At 44.6% G+C, this 25,800-nt stretch overlaps 6 protein-coding genes across 8 annotated transcripts; 3 read left to right on the plus strand and 3 right to left on the minus strand.

Annotated features, from left to right (window-relative positions):
* Nucleotides 1-3,415: 3,415 nt before the first annotated feature.
* On the plus strand, nucleotides 3,416-4,765 carry LOC135633567 (heat stress transcription factor B-4c-like). Its single transcript, XM_065143164.1, has 2 exons — nucleotides 3,416-3,773; nucleotides 3,861-4,765. Exons 1-2 carry the CDS (start codon nucleotides 3,450-3,452, stop codon nucleotides 4,680-4,682), a joined length of 1,146 nt encoding a protein of 381 aa, XP_064999236.1. The 5' UTR covers nucleotides 3,416-3,449; the 3' UTR covers nucleotides 4,683-4,765.
* A 2,009-nt stretch (nucleotides 4,766-6,774) lies between these two features.
* On the minus strand, nucleotides 6,775-8,850 carry LOC103977541 (flavonol synthase 1). 2 transcript variants are annotated; one of them, XM_009393089.3, is made up of 3 exons: nucleotides 8,326-8,850; nucleotides 7,260-7,587; nucleotides 6,775-7,197 (listed from the first exon to the last, which is right to left on the minus strand). In XM_009393089.3, the coding sequence occupies exons 1-3, from the start codon at nucleotides 8,784-8,786 to the stop codon at nucleotides 6,985-6,987; spliced, it is 1,002 nt and encodes a 333-aa protein (XP_009391364.1). In that variant the 5' UTR covers nucleotides 8,787-8,850; the 3' UTR covers nucleotides 6,775-6,984. The 2 variants fall into 2 exon arrangements, with proteins under 2 accessions (XP_009391364.1, XP_064999608.1); XM_065143536.1 differs by having other exon boundaries at nucleotides 6,775-7,180; nucleotides 8,326-8,843.
* Nucleotides 8,851-10,244: 1,394 nt separating this feature from the next.
* On the minus strand, nucleotides 10,245-13,101 carry LOC135633706 (mitochondrial phosphate carrier protein 3, mitochondrial-like). Of its 2 annotated transcripts, XM_065143534.1 has the most exons (6): nucleotides 12,750-13,100; nucleotides 12,280-12,641; nucleotides 12,154-12,197; nucleotides 10,860-11,074; nucleotides 10,631-10,755; nucleotides 10,245-10,543 (listed from the first exon to the last, which is right to left on the minus strand). In XM_065143534.1, exons 1-6 carry the CDS (start codon nucleotides 13,029-13,031, stop codon nucleotides 10,498-10,500), a joined length of 1,074 nt encoding a protein of 357 aa, XP_064999606.1. In that variant the 5' UTR covers nucleotides 13,032-13,100; the 3' UTR covers nucleotides 10,245-10,497. The 2 variants fall into 2 exon arrangements, with proteins under 2 accessions (XP_064999606.1, XP_064999607.1); XM_065143535.1 differs by lacking the exon at nucleotides 10,631-10,755 and having other exon boundaries at nucleotides 12,750-13,101.
* A 1,714-nt stretch (nucleotides 13,102-14,815) lies between these two features.
* LOC103977543 (alpha carbonic anhydrase 7) lies at nucleotides 14,816-17,052 on the plus strand. The gene is made up of 8 exons (XM_065143537.1): nucleotides 14,816-14,946; nucleotides 15,089-15,293; nucleotides 15,385-15,602; nucleotides 15,679-15,785; nucleotides 15,942-16,044; nucleotides 16,219-16,386; nucleotides 16,482-16,535; nucleotides 16,750-17,052. The coding sequence occupies exons 2-8, from the start codon at nucleotides 15,209-15,211 to the stop codon at nucleotides 16,831-16,833; spliced, it is 819 nt and encodes a 272-aa protein (XP_064999609.1). The 5' UTR covers nucleotides 14,816-14,946; nucleotides 15,089-15,208; the 3' UTR covers nucleotides 16,834-17,052.
* A 918-nt stretch (nucleotides 17,053-17,970) lies between these two features.
* Nucleotides 17,971-20,658, minus strand: LOC135633705 (uncharacterized). Its single transcript, XM_065143533.1, has 3 exons — nucleotides 19,793-20,658; nucleotides 18,497-18,725; nucleotides 17,971-18,405 (listed from the first exon to the last, which is right to left on the minus strand). Exons 1-3 carry the CDS (start codon nucleotides 20,560-20,562, stop codon nucleotides 18,241-18,243), a joined length of 1,164 nt encoding a protein of 387 aa, XP_064999605.1. The 5' UTR covers nucleotides 20,563-20,658; the 3' UTR covers nucleotides 17,971-18,240.
* A 2,004-nt stretch (nucleotides 20,659-22,662) lies between these two features.
* Nucleotides 22,663-25,323, plus strand: LOC135634403 (L-type lectin-domain containing receptor kinase SIT2-like). Its single transcript, XM_065144857.1, has one exon. It carries the CDS (start codon nucleotides 22,685-22,687, stop codon nucleotides 24,728-24,730), a length of 2,046 nt encoding a protein of 681 aa, XP_065000929.1. The 5' UTR covers nucleotides 22,663-22,684; the 3' UTR covers nucleotides 24,731-25,323.
* Nucleotides 25,324-25,800: the final 477 nt, after the last annotated feature.

Below are 25,800 nucleotides of genomic sequence, written 5' to 3' on the forward strand. Positions count from 1 at the left end.
TCCTCTCTGAGCCACGGTGTAGCGCTACAGTCGTTTGACTACCCCTAGATTCTAAAGCATGGCGGGGAAATGAGAGGAACTTTTGGCGGTGTCAGGTAACAGGACTCAGATCGATATGCATCAGCCTCAACAGTTGGCCAAATGATTCCCTGCGTCCTTCTTTGGCATCATTCTGTCATGGAATCCTGCAGATGTGTTTCCCTGTGCTGCTTTCGTGAATTGCTTCTACTTTGTCTCTTGCTTTAATGGCTTTTCCACTCGTACACCACTCGGCTAAAGATTTGAAATCTTCAGATGCCATTTACTTGAGCCTCTACTGACACTTCTCAGAATAATTGAAAGGCATTTAGAGTCAACCGTGGTATATATTATCTCATTCTACTATTCATGCAATCTCATCATACTTTGGAAGTTTTTCTTCATCGTCAATGATAGGTTGTGATGATATGATTTGTGCTCGGACACAGACATTCTTGGTCACAGGAGCAAGTCAATCCTTCTGCAGTTTTCATCAAGTTTCTTGGAAGAAGAGCAGTGTCAGGGTCAAAGAGAAGGACGCTACAAAATGATGCTGCTTTCCCCTACTTCTAATCTGTACATGTAGAGTATTCGACATGGCCAATCTGAACAATTTGTGTGTCAGTAGAACAACATCAAGCAGACGATCGCGGTGCCAACCGAGCACCACCTTCTCGTGACACTCCCGTCTGTCCTCTTTCTCTCTCTCCACTTTGCCTTGCACTGGCGCCCACATCTTGGAGCGACGACGCCCAGCGCACCGTTGGGTTCCTCCTCTGGTAGTAGTCCAATAGCAAAGAAGCCATGGAAACAGTAGGGGAAAAAAAAGAAGATGCTGCAGGTCTTGTGTTTCTCGCCCGCGGCAGTGGGGGTTAGAGAAGGGACAAGCGCGACTGGAGGAAGACGACAGAGAGGAGAACCTTTGAAGAGCCACTCCAAATCTAACGCAAGGTAAGAAAAAGATTGCTTTGGTGGGATTCCTTCCACGTCCATCTCCCATGGAAGCACATAACCAATAAACTAAGCCCTGAACACTCCTCTTTAGCACCCTCTGTTGTCGCTAGTTTATTACTTCCGAGGGCCCTTTTGTATGAATCTGCTCTCTCTCTCTCTCTCTCTCTCTCTCTCTACATATGGAATGGAGTAACTCACGAACTGTTGCTGCAACTGGGGAAGAATTGATCGATCTTGTTAAGAAATATTTATGTGTGAGGATAAACTGGAATAAGGACTAAAAGAATATACATCGATATTGAGTTAATCATGCATACATGAGCAAAGCAAAAGGCAATCTAACTTGACATCAACATAAAGCTTCAACTTGATATGATTGAATTCGACAATCTAACTTGTTCCGTTGCTTAACCAATCTCACACATGAATTTTGTAGACCGCCGTTACCATCAATAAAGCAAAAGGCAATAGAAATTTATGTAAAGGTTAAAAAGTCGAAATAGTATATGAGCAAACACATGCTTGTGGCTTTGTGCCTTTCGTGAAAAGGTTGGACTACACAAGTAGACAAATAGTTATCTGTAAAAGAGTGAGAGACGTGGCAGCAGAAGGCGAGGCTGATATCAGATCCAATGATACATGATGAGAGGCTTACTGAGGCTCTCCTTCTAAAGGACACATGGAAATCAACAAGGTATGTAGATATATACTCTGCAGGAGAATGTTCAAATGCAACAGGAGGACAAAAATGGCAAAACAATGGCCAAAAAAGTTCTACAAGAATAAAGAAGATGCAAGAGAACTACTATAACTAGCTATATATATGTATATAGATCAGCATTTCCTTCATTCCAGTGCTGCAACATGAGGACATTGCTTCGAAGAGTATGCTGTAGGATTATATACTATATAACCTCTCATCTATTGTTTCTAAGAATTTTTCGGAAGAAAAAAGGCATTGTCTCTCAAAATATATACAGCATGATCTTGGAAACATGGCGAAGGATGCATATATACCAGCGGAGAATAAGTCTTGTTATGTCCTCCATGACTGAGTCCATCGCCATGGCATTCGACCAGCATTGAAGCAGGACAATGAAGTCACATTGAGCATCATTTTCTTCCATTTGCTATCTCAGTATACGATCCTGCGATCTCTCACAGCAATCCGGAGCCATTGCTTTGTCTCTGTAGCTGCACAGTCATTAAGGCTTACAGTCATCATTAAAGGCGGGGGAGGAGGAAGGACAGACGAGAAAAGTAAAAGTTGCATGCAGCAATTGAATCAGCGATGTGATGACACCCATACATCCTTACAGACCGTCCTGTGGATCAGTAAAGCAGATGAGAATGGTTCGCAGTGCGACTTATCCCCTTGGAATTCCCGCAGCTTTTGCTCACGACGATCCCCATCACCTGATGCAGGAGGCGAGCGGGCCAGGAGGCGAAGCTTTTAGCCCGGAACGAGGAGGGAGGAGGGAGGAGCGCGATGAACGGCAAACTGGAGCCATCACGAGACAACGAAAGAGATAGGGAGTGAAATGGCGTCATGGCAGCTTTTGTGGCCCGTTGCCTAGTCCGATGAATCCGAGCTTTGCTGCGAGCGGAAAGGAGAATGATGGGATTCGCATGCAGTCTCCGCTGTGGCGAGACACACACACAGCATTAAAGCTTCACGATGGCGACGGGGCGTTGCGGGGTCAACCTGTGGCGGTGCATGCCACACCCCGGCCGTGAGGTAGGATAAAGTCATGGGACGTACACATACACATTGACTCCTTCATACACTTGGCGTCGTTTACGATGGGAGGAACAGTGTTATCAAAAATGGCCATACGATGGATGGATCGAGGTGGATGTGGATTTTGATTCATATAAATTCAATGACACTCCAACCTACCGGGGAATCTTTTCTTCTGTTCATTCAATCAAAAAATCCAACAGCTAGCAATTGAAGAGCATCCCCAGTTGCTGAGACGATGGTTGTGAGCATGATAACACGTACACATGAGAATAGAAACGCCAGGAAAAGGAAGTGAGTCAGAGCACCGTCAACCCCTCCCCCTCGGCTTTGCTGCTGCTGCTGCTTGCGTTAAGTGCGTGCGCGGCCCGGCCAGCATCGGATTCAAAATCCCAGTATAAGAGCAGTGCAGAGTGCAGGGCAGAGGACCGCCAGAGACACCTCCGACCTGCAATCCCACACCACAGTCCAAAACCCACACCACCACCATAAAAAGATTCACAGAGAAAGCAAGCAAGCCACGAGGAAGGGGAGAGAGAGGATGGTCACGGGTTTATCTTGAAGGCTGAAACTTCAACTTCCGTCTTCTCTTCCTTTCCTTTCCTTTCCCTCCCCTTCTCTCTCTTTTTCCGAGACGGACAGACACATATTCCCTCCTTTTACACAGTAGCCGAGGCCACCAAGTAAACAACAAAACCCACCATCAGACGACTTCACACGCACTCGCTCACCTCACATGCTCCCTCCCTTCCTCCCTCCTAAAATACCCTCATCTTCACACTCTCGTCTCTTGTCCGAAGCTATCATGGAGATCGGGTGCTGGGAGGGGGCAGGCGGCGGTGCAGGGGCCGCGGAGGCGCACAAACCTGTGCCGGCGCCTTTCCTGACCAAGACCTATCAGTTGGTGGACGACCCCGCCACCGATCACATCGTCTCCTGGGGCGACGACCGCGTCTCCACCTTCGTGGTGTGGCGGCCCCCGGAGTTCGCCCGCGACATCCTCCCCAACTACTTCAAGCACAACAACTTCTCCAGCTTCGTTCGCCAACTCAACACCTACGTGCGTACTTCTTGCTCCCTCGCGCACCTGCGTCTTGTCTTCCAAATGCTTGCCTGCACTGACTGGCCTTGCGTTGATGCTGTGCAGGGGTTTCGCAAGGTTGTGCCCGAGAGATGGGAGTTCGCGAACGAGTTCTTTAGGAAGGGGGAGAAGCACTTACTGTGTGAGATCCATCGTCGTAAGTCTGCCTCCGTTTCCTCCTCGTTACCGTTGCCTTCGTCTCCTCCTCTCTTCCCTCTCTACCACCACCATCATTTCGACGAGCACCAGCTTGCCGGTCCCCATTGGCGCGACGCCCCGTCTCCACGCCTCCTCGTCCTCGGGGACAGCAGCATTGTCAGTGGTAACGATATAGATACCACCATGAGGGGAGGAGGAGGAAAAGAACCGGTAATGGTGGCCGCATTGGTGGAGGAGAACGAGAGGCTGCGCCGGAGCAACGCGGCGCTACTGTCGGAGCTCGCCCATATGCGCCAGCTCTACAACGACATCATCTACTTCGTGCAGAACCACGTCCGCCCCGTCGCTCCCAGCTCCGCGGCCGTGGCCTCCGCCAACTTCCTCCTCTCCTCCGCCTATAACCAGCGGAGGACCGGCCTCAAATCTGGCAGCACCACGTCCAGTAGCTCTCTCACAATTGTCGAAGAACCATCGCCGCCGTCTCCCCATCTGGAACAGTCCCCGAAGAACCACCACCACCACAACAGCGGGAATTGCAACGGAGAGAGTAGCAGCACGAGGCCCAAGCTCTTCGGGGTGTCGCTGGACGGGTGTTCCAGTAGCAGCAGCAGCAGCAAGCGTGGGTGGCAACCAGATGAGCCGACGTCCCCATCGACGAGACCTCGCTTAGCATTAGATAAGATGGACTTAGGGTTCCACCTGATGCCACCTTCTCCACCGTCTTGTTAACCCACTTCATCCCCCTCTCTTCTATTGTCTCCCCATAATTAGCTTCATTCAACTAAGTACCATTTTTCTCCATTTTCTTTTCATCTAAGCTTGTTTCTTAGCTGCTTCTCATCAGTTCAGTGTGTCGAGAGCTGATGTCTGTGTACAGTCTGGGAGTCACCTTTCAAGTGATGCTTAAATGAGCTCTTTTCCCAAATTCCTACTGCTGAGTCCATGGCCATTTAAAGCACCTCAACGAAGGTAGCAAGTAGTGCTAGTAACAGCGTCACAACGGAGCTACTTACTCTCGTTGGTCAAAGGGATCACGAAGCAGGCAATGGCGTCCCTGTCAGACTCCAAAAAGGAGGAATGGATCAGCAATATATTGACAAGAAACGTGAGCGCGAGGGCAAGAGATCAGGAGTAGAACAGAAGGTTGGTGGTTTCTTTCACGCTCTGCCTCGAAGGAGGAATCCTTGGAACGTGATGGATGACAGAGATTCCCCGTCCTCATGCAGAGGCTCTCAGAGCTCACTGACCCACCTCATTAGTAAAGGGAACAAGAAAAGCCAAAACAGGCAATAAATAGGATTACCGGACTGCCGAGGCAGGCCAGCCTCTAATTCCCATGCAACCAGCATTAGTTTAGCCCTTCCATGATGCAGCAACACAACACATTACTGTCCTGCTAAATATATGAATGACAGCACTGCATGCGATCGATGCGACAAATCTTGTCACTATTGGGCCCGTCATGTCAGATACACTTAATCTCGCAGGTTCCAAGTGCATCGAATATTAGTGACACTGGATTCATCACATCAGTTCTGATCCAAGAACAAAAAAAGGGTGTTGCCATTACTGATAGTATGTGCTTCGAAGGCACAAATGTTGGTATTATTCCTTATTCCTTCCGGCTTCAGGTGAAGCCTTTTGGGTAGTCCTCAGCCGCTGGCTTTTCTCTCAAGCTAAATTCCATTCCCTTTAAATTCTTCGGTATCACATCTATCTTTATGGGGATGATGATGATGATGAAGATGACGAGGCCATCAGGCTCTTTTTTGTGGGGGGGCTCACTGCCACTTTGCTTCCTTCTTTTGCACCTTTCTCTTGCTCCGAGTTCCAACACGAGGCCCCTTCGCCAAATCCCAATCACTGTCACTAACCTGCTTTTTCCATCAACATCTCTCGTTTGACCTCTACAAAGATATGCCATGGACTCCACGCCCAGTGCGTAGGCTGCTTTCCTAGACCTGTGCGGTGGCCTTTCTCTCCATGAAGGGAGACGGGAACTCATTGGAGAAGACATTTTCGTCATGTATTTACAATTGAAGTTGTTTATCGATAGGCTGTTGATTTGAGTCCCACATATTTTAATTTGATTCCGAATGCTGTTGTTTATGGGGTTGAATGTCATTTGGGCTGGGCTTGAGGAAGAAATTAAGCTCGATGGATTGAGTCGGATCATCACGTAAATGCCCAAAGTAATCAGATCCATTTAATTCCGAACCAAATATATTACAGTTAAATATATGTTAAACCCAATTGCCTGGGAAAAAATTGGGTATTGTTTTTTATAACTTAATTGGAGAAAATACCGTTTTGAAGGAGTCGACTTTGATTTTGACATTTGTATGATGAAAATATGCATTAGTTTTTAGAAATAAAATTATAATTGAATTTTTAAGGAATATTCATTTTCAACATAAAGCATATATATATTTACAAAGCAAACATTTAGTGAAGATCGACAATAAATATAGACCAATATTGTAATTTTAAGTATAGCTGTTTTAATTACTCTAAAAGTAATTCAAGTTTTAATTTTATACCAAATCTTTTATTTTTTTATTTTTTTTATAAATATGATTTTTTATAAAAAAAATGTTTTGCTGTTTTTGTTGGTAATTTATGGGATTATATAAATTCAGATGTAAAAACACGCATGATTTATTATTTATAATTATTAAATTATTTTACAATTTATTTCTAAAAAATTATTTTTTCCATTATAAATTACTATATATATATATATATATATATATATATATATATATATATATATATTTACAATGGGAAAAAAATAATGAGCTTAAAAGGGACACTAGGAAAAGGTACTAAAACTAAAGATTTATTTTCCCGTTGATGGCTTACATCCAAATATTCATTTATTAGATAAGAAGGATGGAGCGGGCTCCACCTTCTGCTCCAACAGAGTTATGCCAACTCAAAGTGGACAGAGACCACTATATGAGCTTAAAAGGGACCCACACATAAGGCAAAGTACAGCAATACCCTCATGCAAGAAGAACCCGGTGCGACCTCACTGCGGAAGCTTGTTCAGCTTGCAGAAAGCATAGTCCTTGTACTTCTTCGTCTTGTACTGAGCGGGCTGTTCGTCGCTGACGAGCTGCGGCAGAGGCCCAATGACCGTCTCGCCCGGCGGGGAGCAGAACACAGGCCACGACATCCTCGCCTTCTCCTTGTTCACCGTCGTCCGGTGCAGCACGCTCTTGTACCTGCCGTTGCTCAGTTTCTGCAACCACTCGTCATCAGCACATGAAATTGATGAGGAAGCATAGTTTGAGGTCTGCATACCTCGATCTGGTCCCCGATGTGGACGATGATGGCGTCGGGGACGTACTTGGCGTCGAACCAGTGGTCGTCCTTGAAGACCTGGAGGCCGGGGACGTCGTTGGGGATCAGGATGGTGATGGCGGACATGTCGGTGTGAGCCACCACGCCGAGGGCGAGGTCGGGTCTCGGGCACGGCGGGTAGTAGTTGATCTTGAGGAGGAACTCCAAGTCGTCCCCTCCCACTGCGTGCTTGAGGACGTCGGCCTCCAGCCCCAGTCCCTTGGACAGGCTTACCAACATCTTCTCCACCAATCCCACCAAATGTTTGGCGTACTCCTCATTTGCCTTCCTGAAATAATTAGGTTAGATGAACTCTCCTGCACATAATTTAATGTGATGGAAGTGGATGAATACTTAACGTGAGAGGAGAAGACGAAACCTGAGTTCCTCGTGACATGTCACTACCCACCACAGGAATGGTGTTTAAGACAAATATTACCACTGAAATTATATATATATATATATATATATATATTCAAATTTAACATGAAGACAGGAGATAGGGAAGTGTCTTAGATCTAAATTCTAAGAAATATACATAGAGATAATGATTTTGATTTGGTGTTTAAAAGAATTTTTCTCGTAATAATTAATTATGATAAGATTAATCTATTTCTATCAACTTTAAACAAATAATTCACTTTTGTTGAATTAGATAAAATATTTTTAATATTATATTAAAGAGAGAGTCTACTTGAAATATTATATCTATAAAGTACACGCAAAAATTAGAGTCCTCACACTTCCTCATAATTAAAGATTTTACTTCTAACAAAAATATCGAAAGTATTATTAGAGATCTAAAAAGATTTGAGAATACAATCTAAATTGGGTTATAGATTTATAATACATCAAATTAAACAGTCCTAGAAAGAGGAAGGAAAGGTAGTGTCGTATAGGCAGAAGAGAGAGACCATACAAGTGCTGGTGACACATATAAGTGCTGCATGAGATAAGCGAGAGAACAGTATATTAGACAATATTGGACCAAGCGTAGTGTCGTGCAAGGAGAGGTAGGAGCGGGCACCTGTAATCCACCGGATTCTCCGGCCATGCGCGGTGGTCGACGTGCGTCGGCGGCCAGATGTTGTGGAAGAGGAAGTCCACCCACGCCTTCTTGCCTTCCAAGTCCTTCTGCAGCTTGGTTCCGTAGCCCTGGAGGCTCCCCGGCGCCGCCGCGTACTTCTCCTTCTCCTCCGGTGGCAGCTCGAAGAACTCCCTGCCCACGCGCTGCAGCGCCCGGATCACCTCCCCGGGGATGCCGTGGTTCACCAGCTGGAAGATGCCCCACTCCTGGCTGGCCTCCGCGATGGCGCGCGTCACCCGGCCTTCGTCCCCGTCTTCGAGGTCGATCACCGGGATCTCCGGGACCGGGCCGCGGTACGTGGTGATACCCGGCTGCTCGTGCTCCGACCTCACGAACTCCGGCGGTATGTCGTTGGTGGCCACGCTCAGGGACGCGATGGCCTGCACCCTCTCCACCTCCATCCTGCGGTCTTTGCTGAGGAAGCAGCAAAGAAAGTGGTTGTGGTGGTCGGACTTGAGAAGCGGCGGAGGGTGTTATAAATACGGGAGAGGAGGTTAGTTTCAACCTTTGTTGTTGGTAGCAGTACTTATCCTCCATGTTTTCTCTTCTGACGTGCATTCACGCTATTCACTTGTTATCCCTACCAACCTGAGACTTAGAGAGAGAGAGAGAGAGAGAGAGAGAGAGAGATAGAGAGAGAGAGACTTTGAGACTATACAAAGTCTGGCGATAACTCTTAGCATCCTCTATCTGCAGTATTTTGCATTACCATCACTGTTAGCAGTTGTGTGTTGGATTTGCTGTCGTGTCCACCAGCTAAATCATGGAAATTTAATTTGTGTGGATGAACGGCAGCTTTCACTTCTAGAAATTGGATCAGATTCGAGGCTGGATTTAGAGAGGTAGTTGATACGGACGATCCAGATTGCTCATGTCCCTCGTGACATACATTGAAACAGGTGGCATTCATTGCAACCAAGTGCAGTAATATCTCTGCTAGGTTTATGGCAGTGTCTACTAAATAATACTACGTAGAAGAACATCCATTTCTCTATGATCGATTACTCCTATCCACACAGACAAATAATAGAGTGAAATAGCAATTAGATTCACAGAGTCAACAAGAAATTTTGAATCATGAAATCGAGAAACGATCGCAAGATTGAAGAGCATAATGATGGAGAATTAATAGAGAAATGATGATCAATGAGAAGGAAAGATGCACTTAGTTTCCAAGTAGAGTGCCAAGAAAACATCATTCAAAATATATCATATTATTTAAGAATTACAATTCTAATATACCGTTAAACGTATATTACATCAATTCAGTGTAACACAAACATACGATCAACAAATTTCCTTCATATATGATGACATAAGTCAGATATAAATTTGTGTTGGCCAAAATCATTATCATGTCACATGCTTTATATAAATGTGTGGGAAAAAAATAATTGGCATATGTAATCACTCACTCTCTTTAGCTTTAATTATTTTATTTAGGTTTCTAGAAATGTATATGTAACTCCACAAGTTGAGTGTTCCTTTGAAAGGAGGTTGAATGGCATATGTGGATAGCGAGCTGTATCCAAATTGTAGCCACATCCACCGAACATAATTCAACTTCCGTATTTGTTTATCTTTACCTAAACTACTCGTCTCGCACATCAAGTTTCTGAATGATTTGATGCAACAAACATCTTATTTTCTTGAAACTATTGATTTCGATGGTCGGTGAGTGGGCTATTCCTTATCAATTCTTTTTTTATTTTCCATTTATTAGGAAGTTTTGAGTACCTTACAGTCTTACCTGACACTCTTATATTGTCAACAAACTAACAGGAGATTAGGTTACTGTGGCTAATTTTGTTACAAGAAAGAGTGAAGTTAACCAAGAGTGAGCAATCATACAAAAGAAATGGAAACAAATGATTTGTATATATATAATGGAAAGAGAAGAATAGAGTTCATTTTGGAGAAAAAGAATAATAGATCACAAACACATGTGTTGAAGATAATTAGACTGACATGCTGAAGGTGTTATCTATACTGTTTGATGAGTGGCTCACACCCAAGGGAAAGGATCAAAGCCAATCCTCTATAAAGAAAACTACGCAGGCAATGGGGTACTCCAACCCAGAATTGGTGTCTTCATTGGCAGAAGCCTCGCAATCAAGCAGTAGAAGGAACAGCAGCAGCAACTGAACCAGTCGTTGGCCTGTGAAGAGAAGCATTAATAAATCTCAAAGAATTAGGTAGTAAAAAGAGAAGTTAAAAGCAAAGAAACATGGCAGGAGATGCTTACAGGCCAGCCATCACTTTGCAAGAATCATAAATTCCCCACTGTGCACCAGTTAGAGTACCAACCATGACAATTCGAAGGGGAAGCCCCCTCGTACAAAGCCCCCACAGTCCAAGTCTCTTCACAGCCTAATTCAACATCATAGAGTTGTACTCTGTGAGAAGAGAGAGAGAGAGAGAGAGAGAGAGAGATGAGATTAGAGGAGTTAAGAAGCTGCTACACAAAGGCTTACATCAGTAACAGTGGCGCCTTTGGCGTTGTTGAGGAAGGAGACGAGATTGTCAGCGGGATGAGAGACGATGGCGCAGAAGACACCGGCAATGTAGCCGCCAACAATGCTCACCCCCACCTGAAGTGATTGACTGCACTGCTCTTTCGGCGTTGGAATTGAGTATTTGTAGATCATTTCAACGGTGTTCTCAAAGGAAGCAAATTTCATCATAGTATCTGCATAAACAAAGTGGATATAGCCATATAAGTTTCATGTGTAGGTGCTACGTAACTGGTATTTTGCAGAACTTGAACTACACGCAGCCAATTACATTGGGATCATCAAATGGTTTGATAGCAGAAGTTAACACAAAGCAACAAAGAACATTAGCTTTAATAGTTCATCATTGGATAATTGTTCATAATTCAATTGATAGAAATAAAGACCAACTTGTGATCTTACACCACAAAGATACTGCACATACCCTATGAGAAAAGAATGTCATGTAACAGCAGATGGCATCTTCAACTTGTCAACTCTAGAAGGCAACATGAGAAGAGATAACCCAAGAAAGCAGAGTGGCGAAGAAATGAATACTGATATCATCAAAGAATGATACATAAAAGTGGTATGGAAGTCATGCGTGACTCAATAAACTGGATTTCTGAGAGTGATACTGAGATTTTACGAGAAATGAAATATAAGCACAGATCAGAATTGCGACTTCAATCAAACTTTTCTTGAAGGTCCAAAGCAGAGGGAAGATTTTTCTTTGAGCGACATAAGATCACACTTTAAGAGAATGCAAGAACAAGGTGAATTCAACGAAAACTAACCAATAAAAGCAGAAAGTACACGAGAAATAGGTTGGGCGGGTTTGCATATGGAGATTTTTAGCAAAAGATAACCAATAAAGCAAATTGTTTAGCTCGCAATGAGTTCTTTTCTTATGTTTTCCTACTCAATATATAATTGTTGCTTTCTCATAAGAAAACTTCAATAGCACAGTGGAAAAGCTTCATTGATGTGCAAACTTCATGTGTTAGAGGAACACTTACCATATGCACACATCAAATCTTGATGATGACACTGGGAAAACCAGCCAAGAGAACAAGAAAAAAGATAAAAGGTTTACAGAAAGACCATACTAACGAGATTATTACTAATGACATCAGTTGGAATGATTGTGATGAAATCATTTTGCTGATGCATGGAACACAAAAGTCTGCAAAGAAGTAATATTTTTCTGATGTCCAATTGTTCTGCATGTGAAGTTTGTGAACAAGAAAACCACAATAAAGAAAGTTGCACTTACAGGGAATCTGACGCCCCCAAAGTGGGACCAATCCTTTGTACAATCTGCATTCCAAAGCATCACAATCGTTAAGCAAAGGATCAAACATGTTATCGGCAAGCTGCCACAAAGAGAAGAAAACCATACCCCAGAGCACCCTCAGATCTGACGAACTTGGGCAATCCGTCACTCAAACCCCGAGCAAATCCTGGCTGCGTCTGGACTCGCACCTTCACGGCCTCGAAGGGGCAGAGGGCTACATCGGCAATCACCTCGGCAGAAGCAGAGCCGGCAAGGTAGATCAGAGTCTTGTACTTGGCGGCGTATTCAGGTCCGGCGATGTCAGAGTAGTACTTCTTGAAGAACTCGTAGAACCCGTACTTGCATGCTCCCTGGGCGCTGTATCCGAGCAGAGTCGGCATCCAGCCTCTGAAGAATCCCCTGACACCTTGTTCTTTGAGCAGCACACCAAACCCTGAGGTGATGCTCTTATACTTAGCTGGGTCGATCTGATAGAAAACATCAAAGAAATCTTGCTAAATGCCTGAAAACAGAGTATTCCGGTACTGCGATACCCAAGATCCGAAAGCCACCAACGAACAGGGATTGGGGCTCACCTGCATGTTACACTTGACGACATCGAGGGGGGTGACGGCCGTGTGGGTGGGGCCGCAGCTGGCTATTCCGCCGAAGGTGCAGACGGCGTAGTACATAGGCGAGTACAGCTCGATCTTCCCGGGTTCGCTCGGCGCTTGGGCGACCATCGAAGCGCCACCATTCCCTGCCTGGGAGATGCGGCTGCTCCCCGAGATCATCCGCTCGAGACCGAGGGGTCTGGAGGCCGAGGAGTAGAGGTAGCCGGGGACGAGGGGCCGGCGAGACTTCTCGGAGACATCCATCGAACACTATTTTGTCGATCGAGAACAAGGAACGGATCGAAGACGAAGCGCAACCGTAGTCTTCGCGCTCAGTTTGCTTGTTTATATAGCCTACTAAAGGTCTAAAATAGTCTCGCTATTCTCCGTTAATTACACATATATATCGTTGTTGTCGATGTTAATAATATGGAGAATTGGGCAATTTTAGACACCACAGAAAGACCAACGACGGCTGCCGCCGCCATTACATAAAGTAGAAGTCAAATTTAGCGAACGTGGAGCCATTTGAAGCCGTACGATCTGAGGTTGTCTTCAGTGAACGGCTGAGATCACCTGCTAGACTCTTGGGTCTTTTGGGTGGGTCAGTCAACGCGGCTGCTTCGGTCACAGGTGCGCGTTTTGTAAGTTCTTCGGAGTGCACGTTTAATCGAGTACCCATCCACAGCAGCCCTACATGGGTCCCACAAAGACGGAGAAGATACGCCAGTCATGTGCGGCCACGTGGAAACGTGGGCAGAACTGGCATTGAAATCTGATTTATCGCGTGCGTAAGCACTTACGCATAAACTTTCCTATAAAAAAGGAACTTATCGTGCCACCATCAGACGTAACTCGTTGTACTACCCGCCTCGTAATCAACGGCTTCATGTGGGCCCAGTGCTTAATCGTGGTGAGACGGAGTCGCAGAAGCGGGTACGAAAGGTGCTGCGTCACAAAAAAGGCTTAACCATCTGAGTTCTCCAGTTTCTTGGTGTGCAAGAAGCAAACTTAGTTTGAACCCTTCTTGCCTTTGATCTATGTAGGCAAATATTCTTGTGGGTTTGACGAAGGAAATCGAGGCTGACCACCTCAGCCTGACCACCCCTGCTTCCATCTCGATACTCAAAACCCGTACAGGTGAAAATGATATATAGACGCGTCTTCATCATCATCGCCTTCTACGTTGAACAGATCGAACAAAAAGAAACAACTAAAGGAAAAAAATTGGACTGTTGACGTCACAATGAGCCATTGATTCCCAGCTGCACCTGCAATTGTAGACTGTTGGAAGCTTCATTTATCGTCCGCCACCATTGAGACGAACGCAGGTGAGGCTGCAGATCTTGATGCAGTCGGTGGGAGACTCTTGGCAGACCTTCATGCAGTCATCGAAGCATCCGATGTGGCTCACGATGACCGGAGCAAACGCAAGAACGACGACGAGGAGCAGTCCGACGAGAGATGCCCTATCCTTAGCCATTCTTTCTTGTGTTTCGCATGTAAGAAAGACCACAGGTTTGGATTTCAAGTGTGGTAGGTTTTAGGGAGTGAGAGTTTATGTCCATCCATTTTGTTCATGGATGGCATGAAAATGCGGGAGAAATAAAAGATATGGCGATAGATGAGTTGTAAATATAAAACCTGTAATTATACTATTATTAGTATGTAGAAAAAAAAAATAATGCTAATTATTGAAATCAAATAACAACAATATATTAAGATCAAAATTGCTTTTCTCTCTTCTTCTCCTTTCTTTCGATCCTCTACAGATTTCTTAGACAAAAAATGGTCATCTCCTGAACAATAGAAGCAAAGGAGTTGGCTACAAATTTATGAGCAGCATGGAGGACGAGAGATGAATGTTCTTGCATGAGTAAGTCTTTACATCAAACACTGATGCATCAAATGAAATGTAGTAAGAACCATAAAAACACAACAGCATGCAGCATATTAATGTGATTTTGGTAGGTGGGCGACATGCAAAAGCGATCACCGTCGACTTGTTCTATAATTTTCGCGAAAGATTCCGTGGAAGCTTGATAGATCAGTAGGTAACAGGGGAAGAAGCCACGTGAAATGGCAAAGTGGAAGGATCATCCTTTTTCTGATCTTTTTCCATGAGAAAGAATTGATTTCTTCTATGCTTTCACAGACAGATGGGAGACACAATTGAGTGGCATGCATCAAAGCTGCATTCTTGTCCTGCTTTCTTTTCCTTTAGCAGATGTTTTGCTTGTCATAGTTGATTTAGTACAATCTTAATTCATGATTTATTACTGTTCATGTGTCTTTATTCATGATTTTATTTTGTTCAAAAGGGATTCTTGGACTGCCATGAAAGGAAGAAAGCTTCCAACCATTCCTGCTATTAATGCCTCCTAGACCTCACCACCCACCTCCACCCCTCCATTTCTGATCTCCTTCATCTCCCTTACGCCATGGAGCAGAACAAGCTTGTCGTCATCTCCAGCTTTGTTGCCTTCTTCCTCTTGCAGTCCACCCTGGCAGCCTCCCAAGAAGTCGGTATGCAGTGTCTTGGCTCCCCCCCTCTCCTTCACCTGCAACTCTATTCCAAGCTTTTTCCGATGATTCTGAGCTAGTTTGTTCCCCGCAGAGGATGAGAAGGAGTTCAGCTACGTGACCGGGAGCGAGCTGGGACCGGAACACTGGGGAGAGATCCACAAGGACTGGGTTGCCTGCGGCGATGGCCACATGCAGTCCCCCATCGATCTCTCTCACAAAAGAGTGCGGATTCTCCCTAACTTGAGTCATCTCCGCCGCTCCTATCGCCCGGCCATGGCCATCGTCGAGAACCGCGGTCACGACATCATGGTCAGAACTCGCCACCCCAATCTCTCTCTCCCACCAATTTGCTTCTCTCTAATCGATGATTTCTTGCTGCACAAAGCTCAAATGGGAGGATGAAGCAGGAGTCATATGGATCAACGGAACCAAGTACGCTCTGAAGCAGCTGCACTGGCACTCGCCCTCCGAGCACACCATCAATGGCCGCAGGTGCTTCATGTCTCGATTTCAGAAGGAATTTAACCCATTTTCCATGATTTTAAGGAATCTTATGTTCGTGAAATCGTTTCCAATGCTCATGTCCTTGGACGCAACATTTCTGGCCCATCCAACTCACACGCAAGTGATGTGCTACCAAAACTGTAGGTACTCCTTGGAGTTGCACATGGTTCATGAGAGTGCTGACAAGAACATCGCTGTCGTCGGCATTCTCTACAAGATGGGCCGCCATGATCCGTTCCTCGCCAAGGTCTTTTTGCTTGAGCAGAGCTATTGTTTCATTGGATTAGGATTACTGGCTATGCAACCGTGTTACAACTTCATCAGTCGGAAACAATTCATTAAGAACAAGAGACCAATATGGAATAATTATTAGTTAATCCTGCATTAGCTTATATGTCATCGTTGGTTTTGTATGCTTTAGTTGGAGAGATACATCAAAAAGATTGCAGACAAGCATGATGCAGAGGAGGTGGCGGGCTTGGTGGATCCAAGGCATATTAGGAAGGGAAGCAGGAAATACTACAGATATATGGGATCTTTGACTACTCCACCTTGCACTGAGGGTGTAGTTTGGACCATAATTAAGAAGGTATGTCAGATATAGGGAATATGTGCAGTTCATCAAGTAAATGCTGGAGATATTTTTGGATGAACATGACATGAATGGTTTTGTTTTGGTGGCAGGTGCGTACAGTGTCAAGAGAGCAGGTGGCCCTTCTGAGAGAAGCTGTGCATGATGTAAGTAGCATTTGTTTTTCTGATCTTAACTCTGCATTTAAGAGTATGCAAAACTATAAGTTTGTGGCTAATCTAAGCCAATCTACTTAAATGATCTGTGACATTGTAGTCATTCATTTCATATGTATATGTACGACAATTTCAGGAAGTATTATCAGCAAAACTAGTTGTTCCTCCATTAAAAAGACTCTTACCATTGTCATTTAACTTGCAGGACTCAGAGATGAATGCAAGACCTACCCAGCAGATAAATGGCAGAATTGTCGGCTTTTATCGGCCTCAACAATTTCAATATTGATGAATTTGAATGTGTGCTGGTATGATTTTGATGTAATGCTTGTTCCCTTTTGAAGAACAAACAAGGATTAGCTTGGAAGATCGGCTATATAATGGCAACTCATCCCTGTTTGATGAGTACATCCAAGGGAAATATCACTTGAGGACAGAATAATGTTGTAATGAAAGCCATTTTTCACATAAAACATCAATAAATGATATTATGCCAGTTCATGTTTAAGCATTGTGGATTCCCATCTAATTCTTTTGTCATCTCAGACATATCAGCTTGTTTCTGTAGCAGATCAAACATGATTAATAATATTATCATGTTAAGTCTGAGCTTCCTTTCTTTTGGTAATCCAAGAGAATTTTTCAATTCAACTTCATTGTTTTTTTTCCTAACATGAAGTTTTTCTTCTCTGTTGACTTAACAAATGATTTGTACACCATAATCTAATGTTGTTTTTTCATCAAATGTTTTTTCAGTTATGAATTGGAAGTCAAATTCTACAATCAGTTTCAATTACAGCACTGTTTTATGTGCTCTTAACCACCATTACTTTGGAACTTGTAAAGATTTGATGAATGAGTTTGCCAATCCACAAGATCTGAAAACTACACCTTCTTGCATGGTCTGATAGCTACTGATAACTATTTGAGCACTGCTGTCCACATGCAGAAGATGATCATGTTGTGACCAAGAAAGTGATCTCATGAACATGTAAAACAAGGTAGACTTTTGAATCAGTATGATGGATGACTAGTTAGCAGAGCAGACATCATGTCAACAACAAACATTCAAATGAAATGACAAAGTTTAATGAACTCAGCAAACATAATTAGACAAGCAGATTCCAAAAAGCTTGTCTTGGTTGTGAGATCAGAAGATGTTTCTCTAGGTATCATATATAATTCAACATTATGTCCAAGAAAGAAAGAGACAACAGGTACTATTGTTTCCTTTCACATACAAAGATTTGAATAGGAAGCAATTTCAAACATCAAGTAGGGCACCACATATGAGAGCCAAGAACAAAATACAACATGATCGACACGTAAATACCATGACAAGAACAAAAAGATCAATTCAGTTACTGCTGCTCATGTGCACATCCAAACAGAATCAAAAGTAGGCACATCCTATCAACATTTCCGCTGCTCAATTCAATTTTTTCTTATGTAGTAAAAAAACAATAAGAACGTGGATCGTTCAAGTCGTTTTTAAACTCATTCACTGATAAGGTACAAGCGGATTCATATACACACATTAGAGGGGACACCACGATTTGCATTTGGAAACTCGGATCAAAAATTGTCAGCGACTCTCCTACTCTCTGACTTCGGTAAAGTATTTGTCTTCCCGGTCGCAAACTCTGGGATCGGTTAGATTTAGTAGATAAATGTACAATTGAACCAACTGCTGGATTTAAACATCAATGTTGCAAAACTTGCCATGGATCTGATTCTGTACAGCTTTGATTGCAGCTACACGAGCAGCTGTGGCTGCTCTATTTGCATTGGTGACTGCTTTATTCACTTGTGCATCCACCCTCGGAACCAGAACAGAATCATCTGCTGCCTTCCGAGCAGCCTACATGGACAATATTTAGGTTGTCACGACGCAAAAGAAAAATCATCAGAAGGACAGAATTAAGGAAACAGAATAGTTTGCATGCAATTACCTGAACTGCATGCTGGACAGCAGGATCCGAAGGGGGAAGTGGAGTCTTCAGAACCCCAGAAGCCCAGTCTCCGCATCTTGCTTCTCCATTGCGAAATGTGTACATTCCAAAACCTTGCTTCTTGCCTTCGTGCCATGATCCTTCATAACAGTGACCATTAGCAAAATGATAGACACCAAACCCGTGGATAATGTCACCGAAGTACTCGCCAGCATACTTATCACCGTTCCTACACCCATGAAAGATTTTCAATCAGTAGTCCATTACTTCAAACCAAAGAATAAGATGGAAGATTTCTGCAAATTTATATCTCCCACAGTTATGTTTATAGTTGTGGTAACAAATATCTTCTGATCATACTTAATAGCTCTTAAAAATCACTTCGAAATAATTATATTAATAAAGTAAATCAGTCATGAGGGAGAAATAAGAAAAATAAATTGTGGGAAAAAGAACTTTTGACAGGCTATCAGAGACATATCTTCACCAAAAAAAAAAAAGCCTATAAGTTCTTGCAACGACATTGCATGAGCCATCATGATGAACCAGAAATCTGCGAGTAGTTTAAACTTCATGAATTAAAGTTGAGAAAAATAAGAAACCAATCAGCAAAAACAAAAGTAACCACATCTATATTCCACCTCCAACACAAAAAAAAAGGAAAAATTTTGTGGCAGAGACTCTCAGAAGCCTGCAGACCAAGAAAAACTCTAATAACTGAAACCGGCAAGAACATTTCACCAAGTCCAACCAGCATAATAATATTACTACATCCCACATCGACCTACATACTCAGTGATATAATCAAAGCATAGCTCCTAGCCATTACCATCTAAATTGATCCATGACTTCATCTTCAAGTTCCCCATATTAGAAGGAACTGACTTTATGTGATAGGGATGTCTTTTCTGGACACACTGTCATGACAGGATCATAACAAAAGAAATCAAACGCAGATTTCATTAATTCCCAAATGCAGAACCTGGAAAAACCCTATTGTACAATCCAGTCATCAGCCACTAAAAGGTGAAAAACCTCAAATCAAATACTTTAGAGATGAAAGCAACAAGCTTGTTAAAGATCTGTGCCCGCCAACATATGTACTGTTCCATCAACCATGTTCAACAGTAAAGCTGTAAATTTTTTGCATACCCATCACAAACAAAAACCTAACTTTCTTCAATCAAGGCTCTTTAAATAAATAGAAATCGCACGATCGACATCAAAGGCGCCAACTTTGTTCCATATGACCAACCAAAACCTACAGAGATAAGCTAAAGTGAGCAAAATTCTTGCCTGAACTGGTAGTAGCCAAGGCCGTGCTTGACGCCGCACTTGAACTCACCGATGTAGGAACTCCCGTCGGAGCACGTCTGCACCCCGACCCCGTGACTCTGCCCACCGATCCACTCCCCGGCGTAGCTGTCGCCGCTGTAGAACTTGTACACCCCGAAGCCATGCCGCAACCCCCGCCTGTACTGCCCCCGGTACCGGCTGCCCCGCGCCCAGCTCTCGATCCCGCACCCGTCGTACTTCCCGTCGATCCAGTCGCCCTCGTACCGCCCCTTGGCGAAGAAGTTGTAGACGCCGCTTCCGTTGCACCGTCCCTTGTGGAACTCACCCTCGTAGTAATCCCCATTGCTGTAGAACACAACCCCCTCGCGGACGATCCTCCCGCCGGCCTTCCTTTCCTTCCGATTGTCATCGTCGCCGATGAACCAGTCGACGGAGGAAGCTCGACGGGCGGCAGCCCTGCCACTACCGGAGCATCGGCGGGCAGCGTACGTCACGGTGGCGACGAGGGCGAAGATGAGGACGAGGTTGGCGAAGCGTGGGGAATCGTCCCGGAGGTAGAGGAAGAGGAAGAAGATGAACGCGAATGGGAGGGAGAGAAGGAGGAGGTCGCGGTAGTGGCGGTGGGGGTTGTGGCGAACAGGACGGCGGGGCTTCTCGTCCTCCTCATCAGCCGCAGCGGCCGAGGTGAGGCTGTGGACCGAGGATCGGGCTGTGGGTGAGCGGAGAAGGGAGGACTGCGTGCGGGTGAGCTTACCCTTCTGCGACTCCATTTCTTTGTGACCGCTACTATTACTCTTTCGAATTCATGGTGAAGAGACGGGAAGGAAATAAAGGGGAGGGGGAAACGATTTAAACGTCGAAGGCTTTCGGGTTGGGCGACAAAAGACGGTGGGCTGGAGGTACGGGTACCGCGAGTTAACGGATCTTGCTTCGAGGGTGCTGCGTAGGATTGGGAACCGACGGCTGTGATGCCGCTCTCGAGCCCTCGACCTGCTCTCGCGGAGATTTTTTAGCCCCGACGAGCTGTACCTGATTCGTGGTGGGGTCCACCTTTTTGCTTCCATCGGTAAAGGCAGGTAAGTGATCGGGTTTCTGAAAAGTAGGTAGCAAAAGTATTCCTGTCATCCCCGCGCGTTTTAGATCTTGCGTAGCGGGATTCTTGAAGCATTTTGGACGGTCGATCAGAATGCAACTTTTCTTGCACGCCAAAAAGAATACCGTCCGTTACCTGCCTTAAAGACGGACCACGTCTGGGTTCCACATAAACGAGCCTACCCACAAGGCCGGCAGGTCAACAAGTAGGTCATAGACGGGTAGGAAAGGCAACAAAAGAGCATCACCCTTTGGCACCCGCGTGATCAACGTGGGACACGTGATCCTGGCCGTCCAAATCATGTAACGAAGGAACCAAAGGTGGCAGAGGTTGACTGTGAGGTTAACTTGAATGAAGAGTCACCGGAAAAGCTTCCAGCAGCAATGGTGCAGTGAGACTCCTCCTTTTCCCTTACCTTTGAAGCTTGATAGCAAAGAAAGATGACGCAGGTGACAGTGTTTGATGCACTCTGAAGCGTGGCAAGTGGCAAAGTAGGTGAAGTCGGTTCGGGAGCATGATTAGCTTTGGGTCGTAGGTAGTGGAAGAAGGCAGGCCAAGTCATCATGTTAGGGTTCCATATGGCCATTCAGCATCCGATTTCTACCATCAGGAACGACGTGGGTGGATGTACATGTTTGAGACATGGATGGAGACCACAGGAAAAACAACTTGGAGGAGTCAAGTAAGTAAGATGATGTCTTCTTCTTGGAGCAAAACCTACATCAGAGCAGCAGATCTAATGGAAGACCAGCACTAAGTCAGTGGTTGATGGAGTGCATGGACAGGAAGAGGTGGCATAAGGTTGGAGAGAGAACGAACAGTTTGAAAGGAGCATTCGAAATAGCAGCCGCACCTCGTGTGAGACCGATGTAGACTATTATAGTCTACGTGGTCACCCCAAATACAAGATCTACATCTCATATGTATACTATAGTCTACTTGTTTTGGTCCATATCTAAGTGAATAAGGAGTTAAATTTCCCCAGCAGGGTTTGATGTTTGTCTATTATTGGCTTAATATTTTAGTCTGCAGATAAAGACTTAAGTCGATTTGAAGTACAATATTATTAATTTGGGTCTAAAGATCTTAAACATTTTGGGTTTGGAGTTTATGCCTTCAACCTTATGATTCATAAACAAAAACCTTTTCACAAATCAAGTCAGAATATGGTCATTTGATTTTTCTTATATTCTTTCATGGTTTCCTTTTCATACATTTCACATCTTCTGAAATGAAATGTTGGTCTCTTTGGCTTCAAGCTACCATATAAACCAAGTGTTCTGCAGGATTCCAATTTATTCACAGGAGCACGAAGCCTGTCTCCAGTGCAAAACAAGACAATACAATAGTTTTTGTTCATGTCAATTTGATGCCTTCACTTAGCTTTTAGTTCCATTTTTCTTATACTCTTGTCCAAGATTAGGTGAATCGTCTCTGAGCTGTACTTCTTTTCCCTCTTGTCCAGGTTTAGATAGATGTCAGTCTCACATTCAAGTGCTAACAATTGTTGCTAGTCTTTGCACATGACAACATTTCACCATCTTGACTTCACTGTGATTGTTGCTAGTCTTTCGACAGTGCTAATAATCTGCATACTCTTGCGGAAAAAATAATCTTGACTGTCTTCATCTATGTCACCTGAGGGCTCTATTTCATGTGGACACCATTGATTGCCTCAGCATTCAGGAAGCAGCAAGGAAATGTCTACTCATGACAGGGAGATCCATCTTATCATGGATCGAACTGGTCTATCGTAGAGCACCGTTCATATCTTCTTGTTCGGTCTCTGAAGGTAGCATATGAACGCAGATATTGTTTTGATCAGTGCAAACGACCTCCTTACTTCTGCTCAAAGCATGCCTGCATTGCCAGCTCCCCTTCCACGTCTTCTTCTTCTCCTCCTCCTCCTCTCCATCTATTCTCCAACTCTGGCCACCGAGTTCCTCTTCAATGGGTTCAAAGAAGCTGCTAATTTGAGCTTGGATGCCTCGGCCCTTATCACTTCCAATGGAGTTCTCCAGCTGACCAATGACAGCAAGAGACAGATAGGTCATGCTTTTCTTTCTTCTCCGGTGCACATGCTTCACAACCGATCCGTTGCCGCCTCATTCAGCACGGCCTTCGTGTTCGACATCGTCACTGTTAATGGCAGTGGCGGCGATGGCCTGGCCTTTGTTGTTGCCACCTCCAAAACCCTGCCTGGAGCTCAGAATGGCCAGTTCCTTGGACTCCTCAGCACCCAGAACAATGGCAATTTCTCCAATCATCTCTTTGCCATAGAATTCGACACGGTGAAGGCCATTGGACCATTCACTGACATCGATGAGAACCATGTCGGTGTGGATGTCAACAGCCTCGAATCAAATGTCTCAAAGTCCGCCGCCTATTACGCAGATGGTGGGAAGAAGGTGTCGGTAGATCTGCTGAGCGCGCAGCCAATCCAGGCCTGGATCGATTACAACGGTGTCACAAGCATTCTGAACGTGACCATCGCTCCGCTGCCGCTCCCCAGACCACGCCGCCCTCTCATATCGCACGCCATCGATCTATCACCAATTTTCGAGGAGTATATGTACGTTGGGTTCTCCGCCGCTACCGGAAAGCTCATAAGCTACCACTATATCATGGGTTGGAGCTTCAGCACGGATGGAGTCGCGTCGAGCCTCGATCTATCTCAGCTGCCCCTTCCACCAAGGCAAAAGGAAGCATCACCAGCTTCAAAAGCTAGTATACTGAAGACTGCAGTGTTGTCTTCCATTGTGACGCTGCTCTTTATAGTGCTTGTGATCTCCATTTTCATGTACTTAAGGAAGCAAGCGAAACTGTCTGAGAACCTCGAGGACTGGGAGTCGTATTACCCCCACAGGTTCCCATATAAGGAGCTCTACAAAGCAACCAAAGGGTTCCAAGAGACGGAGCTCCTCGGCTCGGGAGGCTTTGGCCAAGTCTACAGGGGCACTCTGCGGCGCACGGGAGAAGTGGTCGCCGTAAAGAAGATCTCCAGCAATTCAAGACAAGGAGTAAGAGAGTTCATAGCCGAGATCTCAAGTTTAGGCCGGATGAGGCACAGGAACTTGGTGCAGCTCCAAGGATGGTGCAAGCGGAACGAGGACCTCCTCCTCGTCTACGACTTCATGCCCAATGGGAGCCTCGACACCTTCCTCTACGACCACGACAAGAGCCAGCAACTGAGTTGGAACCACAGGTTCAAGATCCTCAAGGACATAGCTTTCGGCCTCCTCTACCTGCACGAAGAATGGGAGCAAGTGGTCGTCCACAGAGACATCAAGTCCAACAACGTGCTACTGGACGCCGACATGAACGCAAGGCTGGGTGATTTCGGCCTCGCTAGACTGCACGATCACGGAGAGAATCCTCACACAACCCATGTCGTGGGAACTCTCGGATACATCCCGCCGGAAACGTGCCACGCCGGCAGGGCTGCTCCCAGTTCGGACGTGTTCGCCTACGGCATACTGCTCTTCGAAGTGGCCTGCGGCCGGAGGCCGATACAGCCTACTGCTCCGCCGAGTGAGGTGGTGTTGATGGAGTGGGTGAGAAAATGCCACATGGAGGACAAACTACTGGAGGTTGTGGATCCACGACTGGGCGGTTTGTACCCGGAGCAGGAGATCAAGCTGGTGCTGAGGCTTGGGCTGCTTTGCTCTCAGTCCATCCCTGAAGCGCGGCCAACCATGAGTCAGGTGACGCGGTATCTCGACGGCACCGACGGCCTGACAGATGATGTTGCGTTTGTGTTCTCAGAAGCCGATTCAATGGATTTGGCATCTCGGCTGTCGATCACTTCATCTTGGAGTGGTATGGGCTCTCGGTCACTCCATTAAGGGAACTGACAAAGATCTTGTGGTCAACGGCACCCACAGGGGCTGGGTCTCATAAGATGGGCTACACGGGCTGAAACAGACCGCAGGGCCTCGACGATGCAATATGGGCTGGACCGCAGGGTCTCGACGATGCATACTGGGCTGGTTCACGCGAGCTAAGGTCTCCTGAGTTGGTCCATACGGATTGAATATTTATTTACAGAAGTAGATAGGCTAGTATTGATTGGATAATTTCCGAGAATTAGAGGAATATCAATTATGATGATTAAATAATTTTTTAGTTCAATTTTGAAAATATAATATTAGTTTTCTCCATTAGGAAATAAAGAACTTATATTATGAAGTATTGCATCTCTGTTTCCTAATGAGAGCATAAATCTATCATGTATCCATCTACGCTATAGTGATTAGTGTGAATACATACTTATATTATTTTATATAAGAGCATGACCGATATTTATCAAATGTCTAATTTATATACCAATGCTTCATGAGATGTATGCTCATGACTGATCAAATTTATAAATGATATTACATGAATGCATATTGTATGATTTGATCCTTGAATCATATACTTTTTTTGTACCACTATATATATTGATATTTGCCTTATATATCATATACATAGCTGATCATGTGCATGGTTTTTGACTAATATATTATTGTGGATCTTTCCTATATTTTAGTTTGTGGATAAAGACTTAAATCGATATGAACTAAAATATTATTAATTTGGATTTAAAGATCTTAAGAATTTTGGGTTGGGAGTTTATGCCTTAAACCTTATGATTCATCAACTTAAAACTTATCACAAATCAAGTGAAAATATGGTCATTTGATTTTTCTTATATTCTTTCATGGCTTCCTTTTCATACATTTCACATCTGATGAAATGAAATGTTGGTCTCTTTGGCTTCCAGCTACCATATAGAACAAGTGTTCTGCAGGATTCCAATGTATTCACAGGAGCACCAAACCTGTCTCAAGTGCAAAACAAGACAATACAATAGTTTTTGTTTATGATAATTTGATGCCTTCACTTAGCTTTTACTTCCATTTTTCTTATACTC

The sequence above is a fragment of the Musa acuminata genome, chromosome BXJ3-3 (assembly GCF_036884655.1).
Source record: "Musa acuminata AAA Group cultivar baxijiao chromosome BXJ3-3, Cavendish_Baxijiao_AAA, whole genome shotgun sequence".
Taxonomy (NCBI): domain Eukaryota; kingdom Viridiplantae; phylum Streptophyta; class Magnoliopsida; order Zingiberales; family Musaceae; genus Musa; species Musa acuminata.

Excerpts from the sequence above, each read along its gene's own strand:
- LOC135633567 (XM_065143164.1), top strand. The coding sequence starts at position 3,450 with ATGCTCCCTCCCTTCCTCCCTCCTAAAATACCCTCATCTTCACACTCT. Across the intron at positions 3,774-3,860 it reads TTCGCCAACTCAACACCTAC|GGGTTTCGCAAGGTTGTGCC; the intron begins GTGCGTACTTCT and ends GATGCTGTGCAG.
- LOC103977541 (XM_065143536.1), bottom strand. The coding sequence starts at position 8,786 with ATGGAGGTGGAGAGGGTGCAGGCCATCGCGTCCCTGAGCGTGGCCACC. Across the intron at positions 7,588-8,325 it reads GAGAATCCGGTGGATTACAG|GAAGGCAAATGAGGAGTACG; the intron begins GTGCCCGCTCCT and ends TAATTATTTCAG. Across the intron at positions 7,181-7,259 it reads ACATCGGGGACCAGATCGAG|GTACAAGAGCGTGCTGCACC; the intron begins GTATGCAGACCT and ends GAGCAACGGCAG.
- LOC103977543 (XM_065143537.1), top strand. The coding sequence starts at position 15,209 with ATGGAGCAGAACAAGCTTGTCGTCATCTCCAGCTTTGTTGCCTTCTTC. Across the intron at positions 16,045-16,218 it reads ATGATCCGTTCCTCGCCAAG|TTGGAGAGATACATCAAAAA; the intron begins GTCTTTTTGCTT and ends TGTATGCTTTAG. Across the intron at positions 16,387-16,481 it reads TTTGGACCATAATTAAGAAG|GTGCGTACAGTGTCAAGAGA; the intron begins GTATGTCAGATA and ends TTTTGGTGGCAG.
- LOC135634403 (XM_065144857.1), top strand. The coding sequence starts at position 22,685 with ATGAACGCAGATATTGTTTTGATCAGTGCAAACGACCTCCTTACTTCT.
- LOC135633705 (XM_065143533.1), bottom strand. The coding sequence starts at position 20,562 with ATGGAGTCGCAGAAGGGTAAGCTCACCCGCACGCAGTCCTCCCTTCTC. Across the intron at positions 18,726-19,792 it reads CTTGGCTACTACCAGTTCAG|GAACGGTGATAAGTATGCTG; the intron begins GCAAGAATTTTG and ends TCATGGGTGTAG. Across the intron at positions 18,406-18,496 it reads CTGTCCAGCATGCAGTTCAG|GCTGCTCGGAAGGCAGCAGA; the intron begins GTAATTGCATGC and ends TTGTCCATGTAG.
- LOC135633706 (XM_065143534.1), bottom strand. The coding sequence starts at position 13,031 with ATGGATGTCTCCGAGAAGTCTCGCCGGCCCCTCGTCCCCGGCTACCTC. Across the intron at positions 11,075-12,153 it reads TTGGGGGCGTCAGATTCCCT|ATACTATGATGAAATTTGCT; the intron begins GTAAGTGCAACT and ends TTGTTTATGCAG. Across the intron at positions 10,544-10,630 it reads TGCAAAGTGATGGCTGGCCT|GCCAACGACTGGTTCAGTTG; the intron begins GTAAGCATCTCC and ends TTCTCTTCACAG.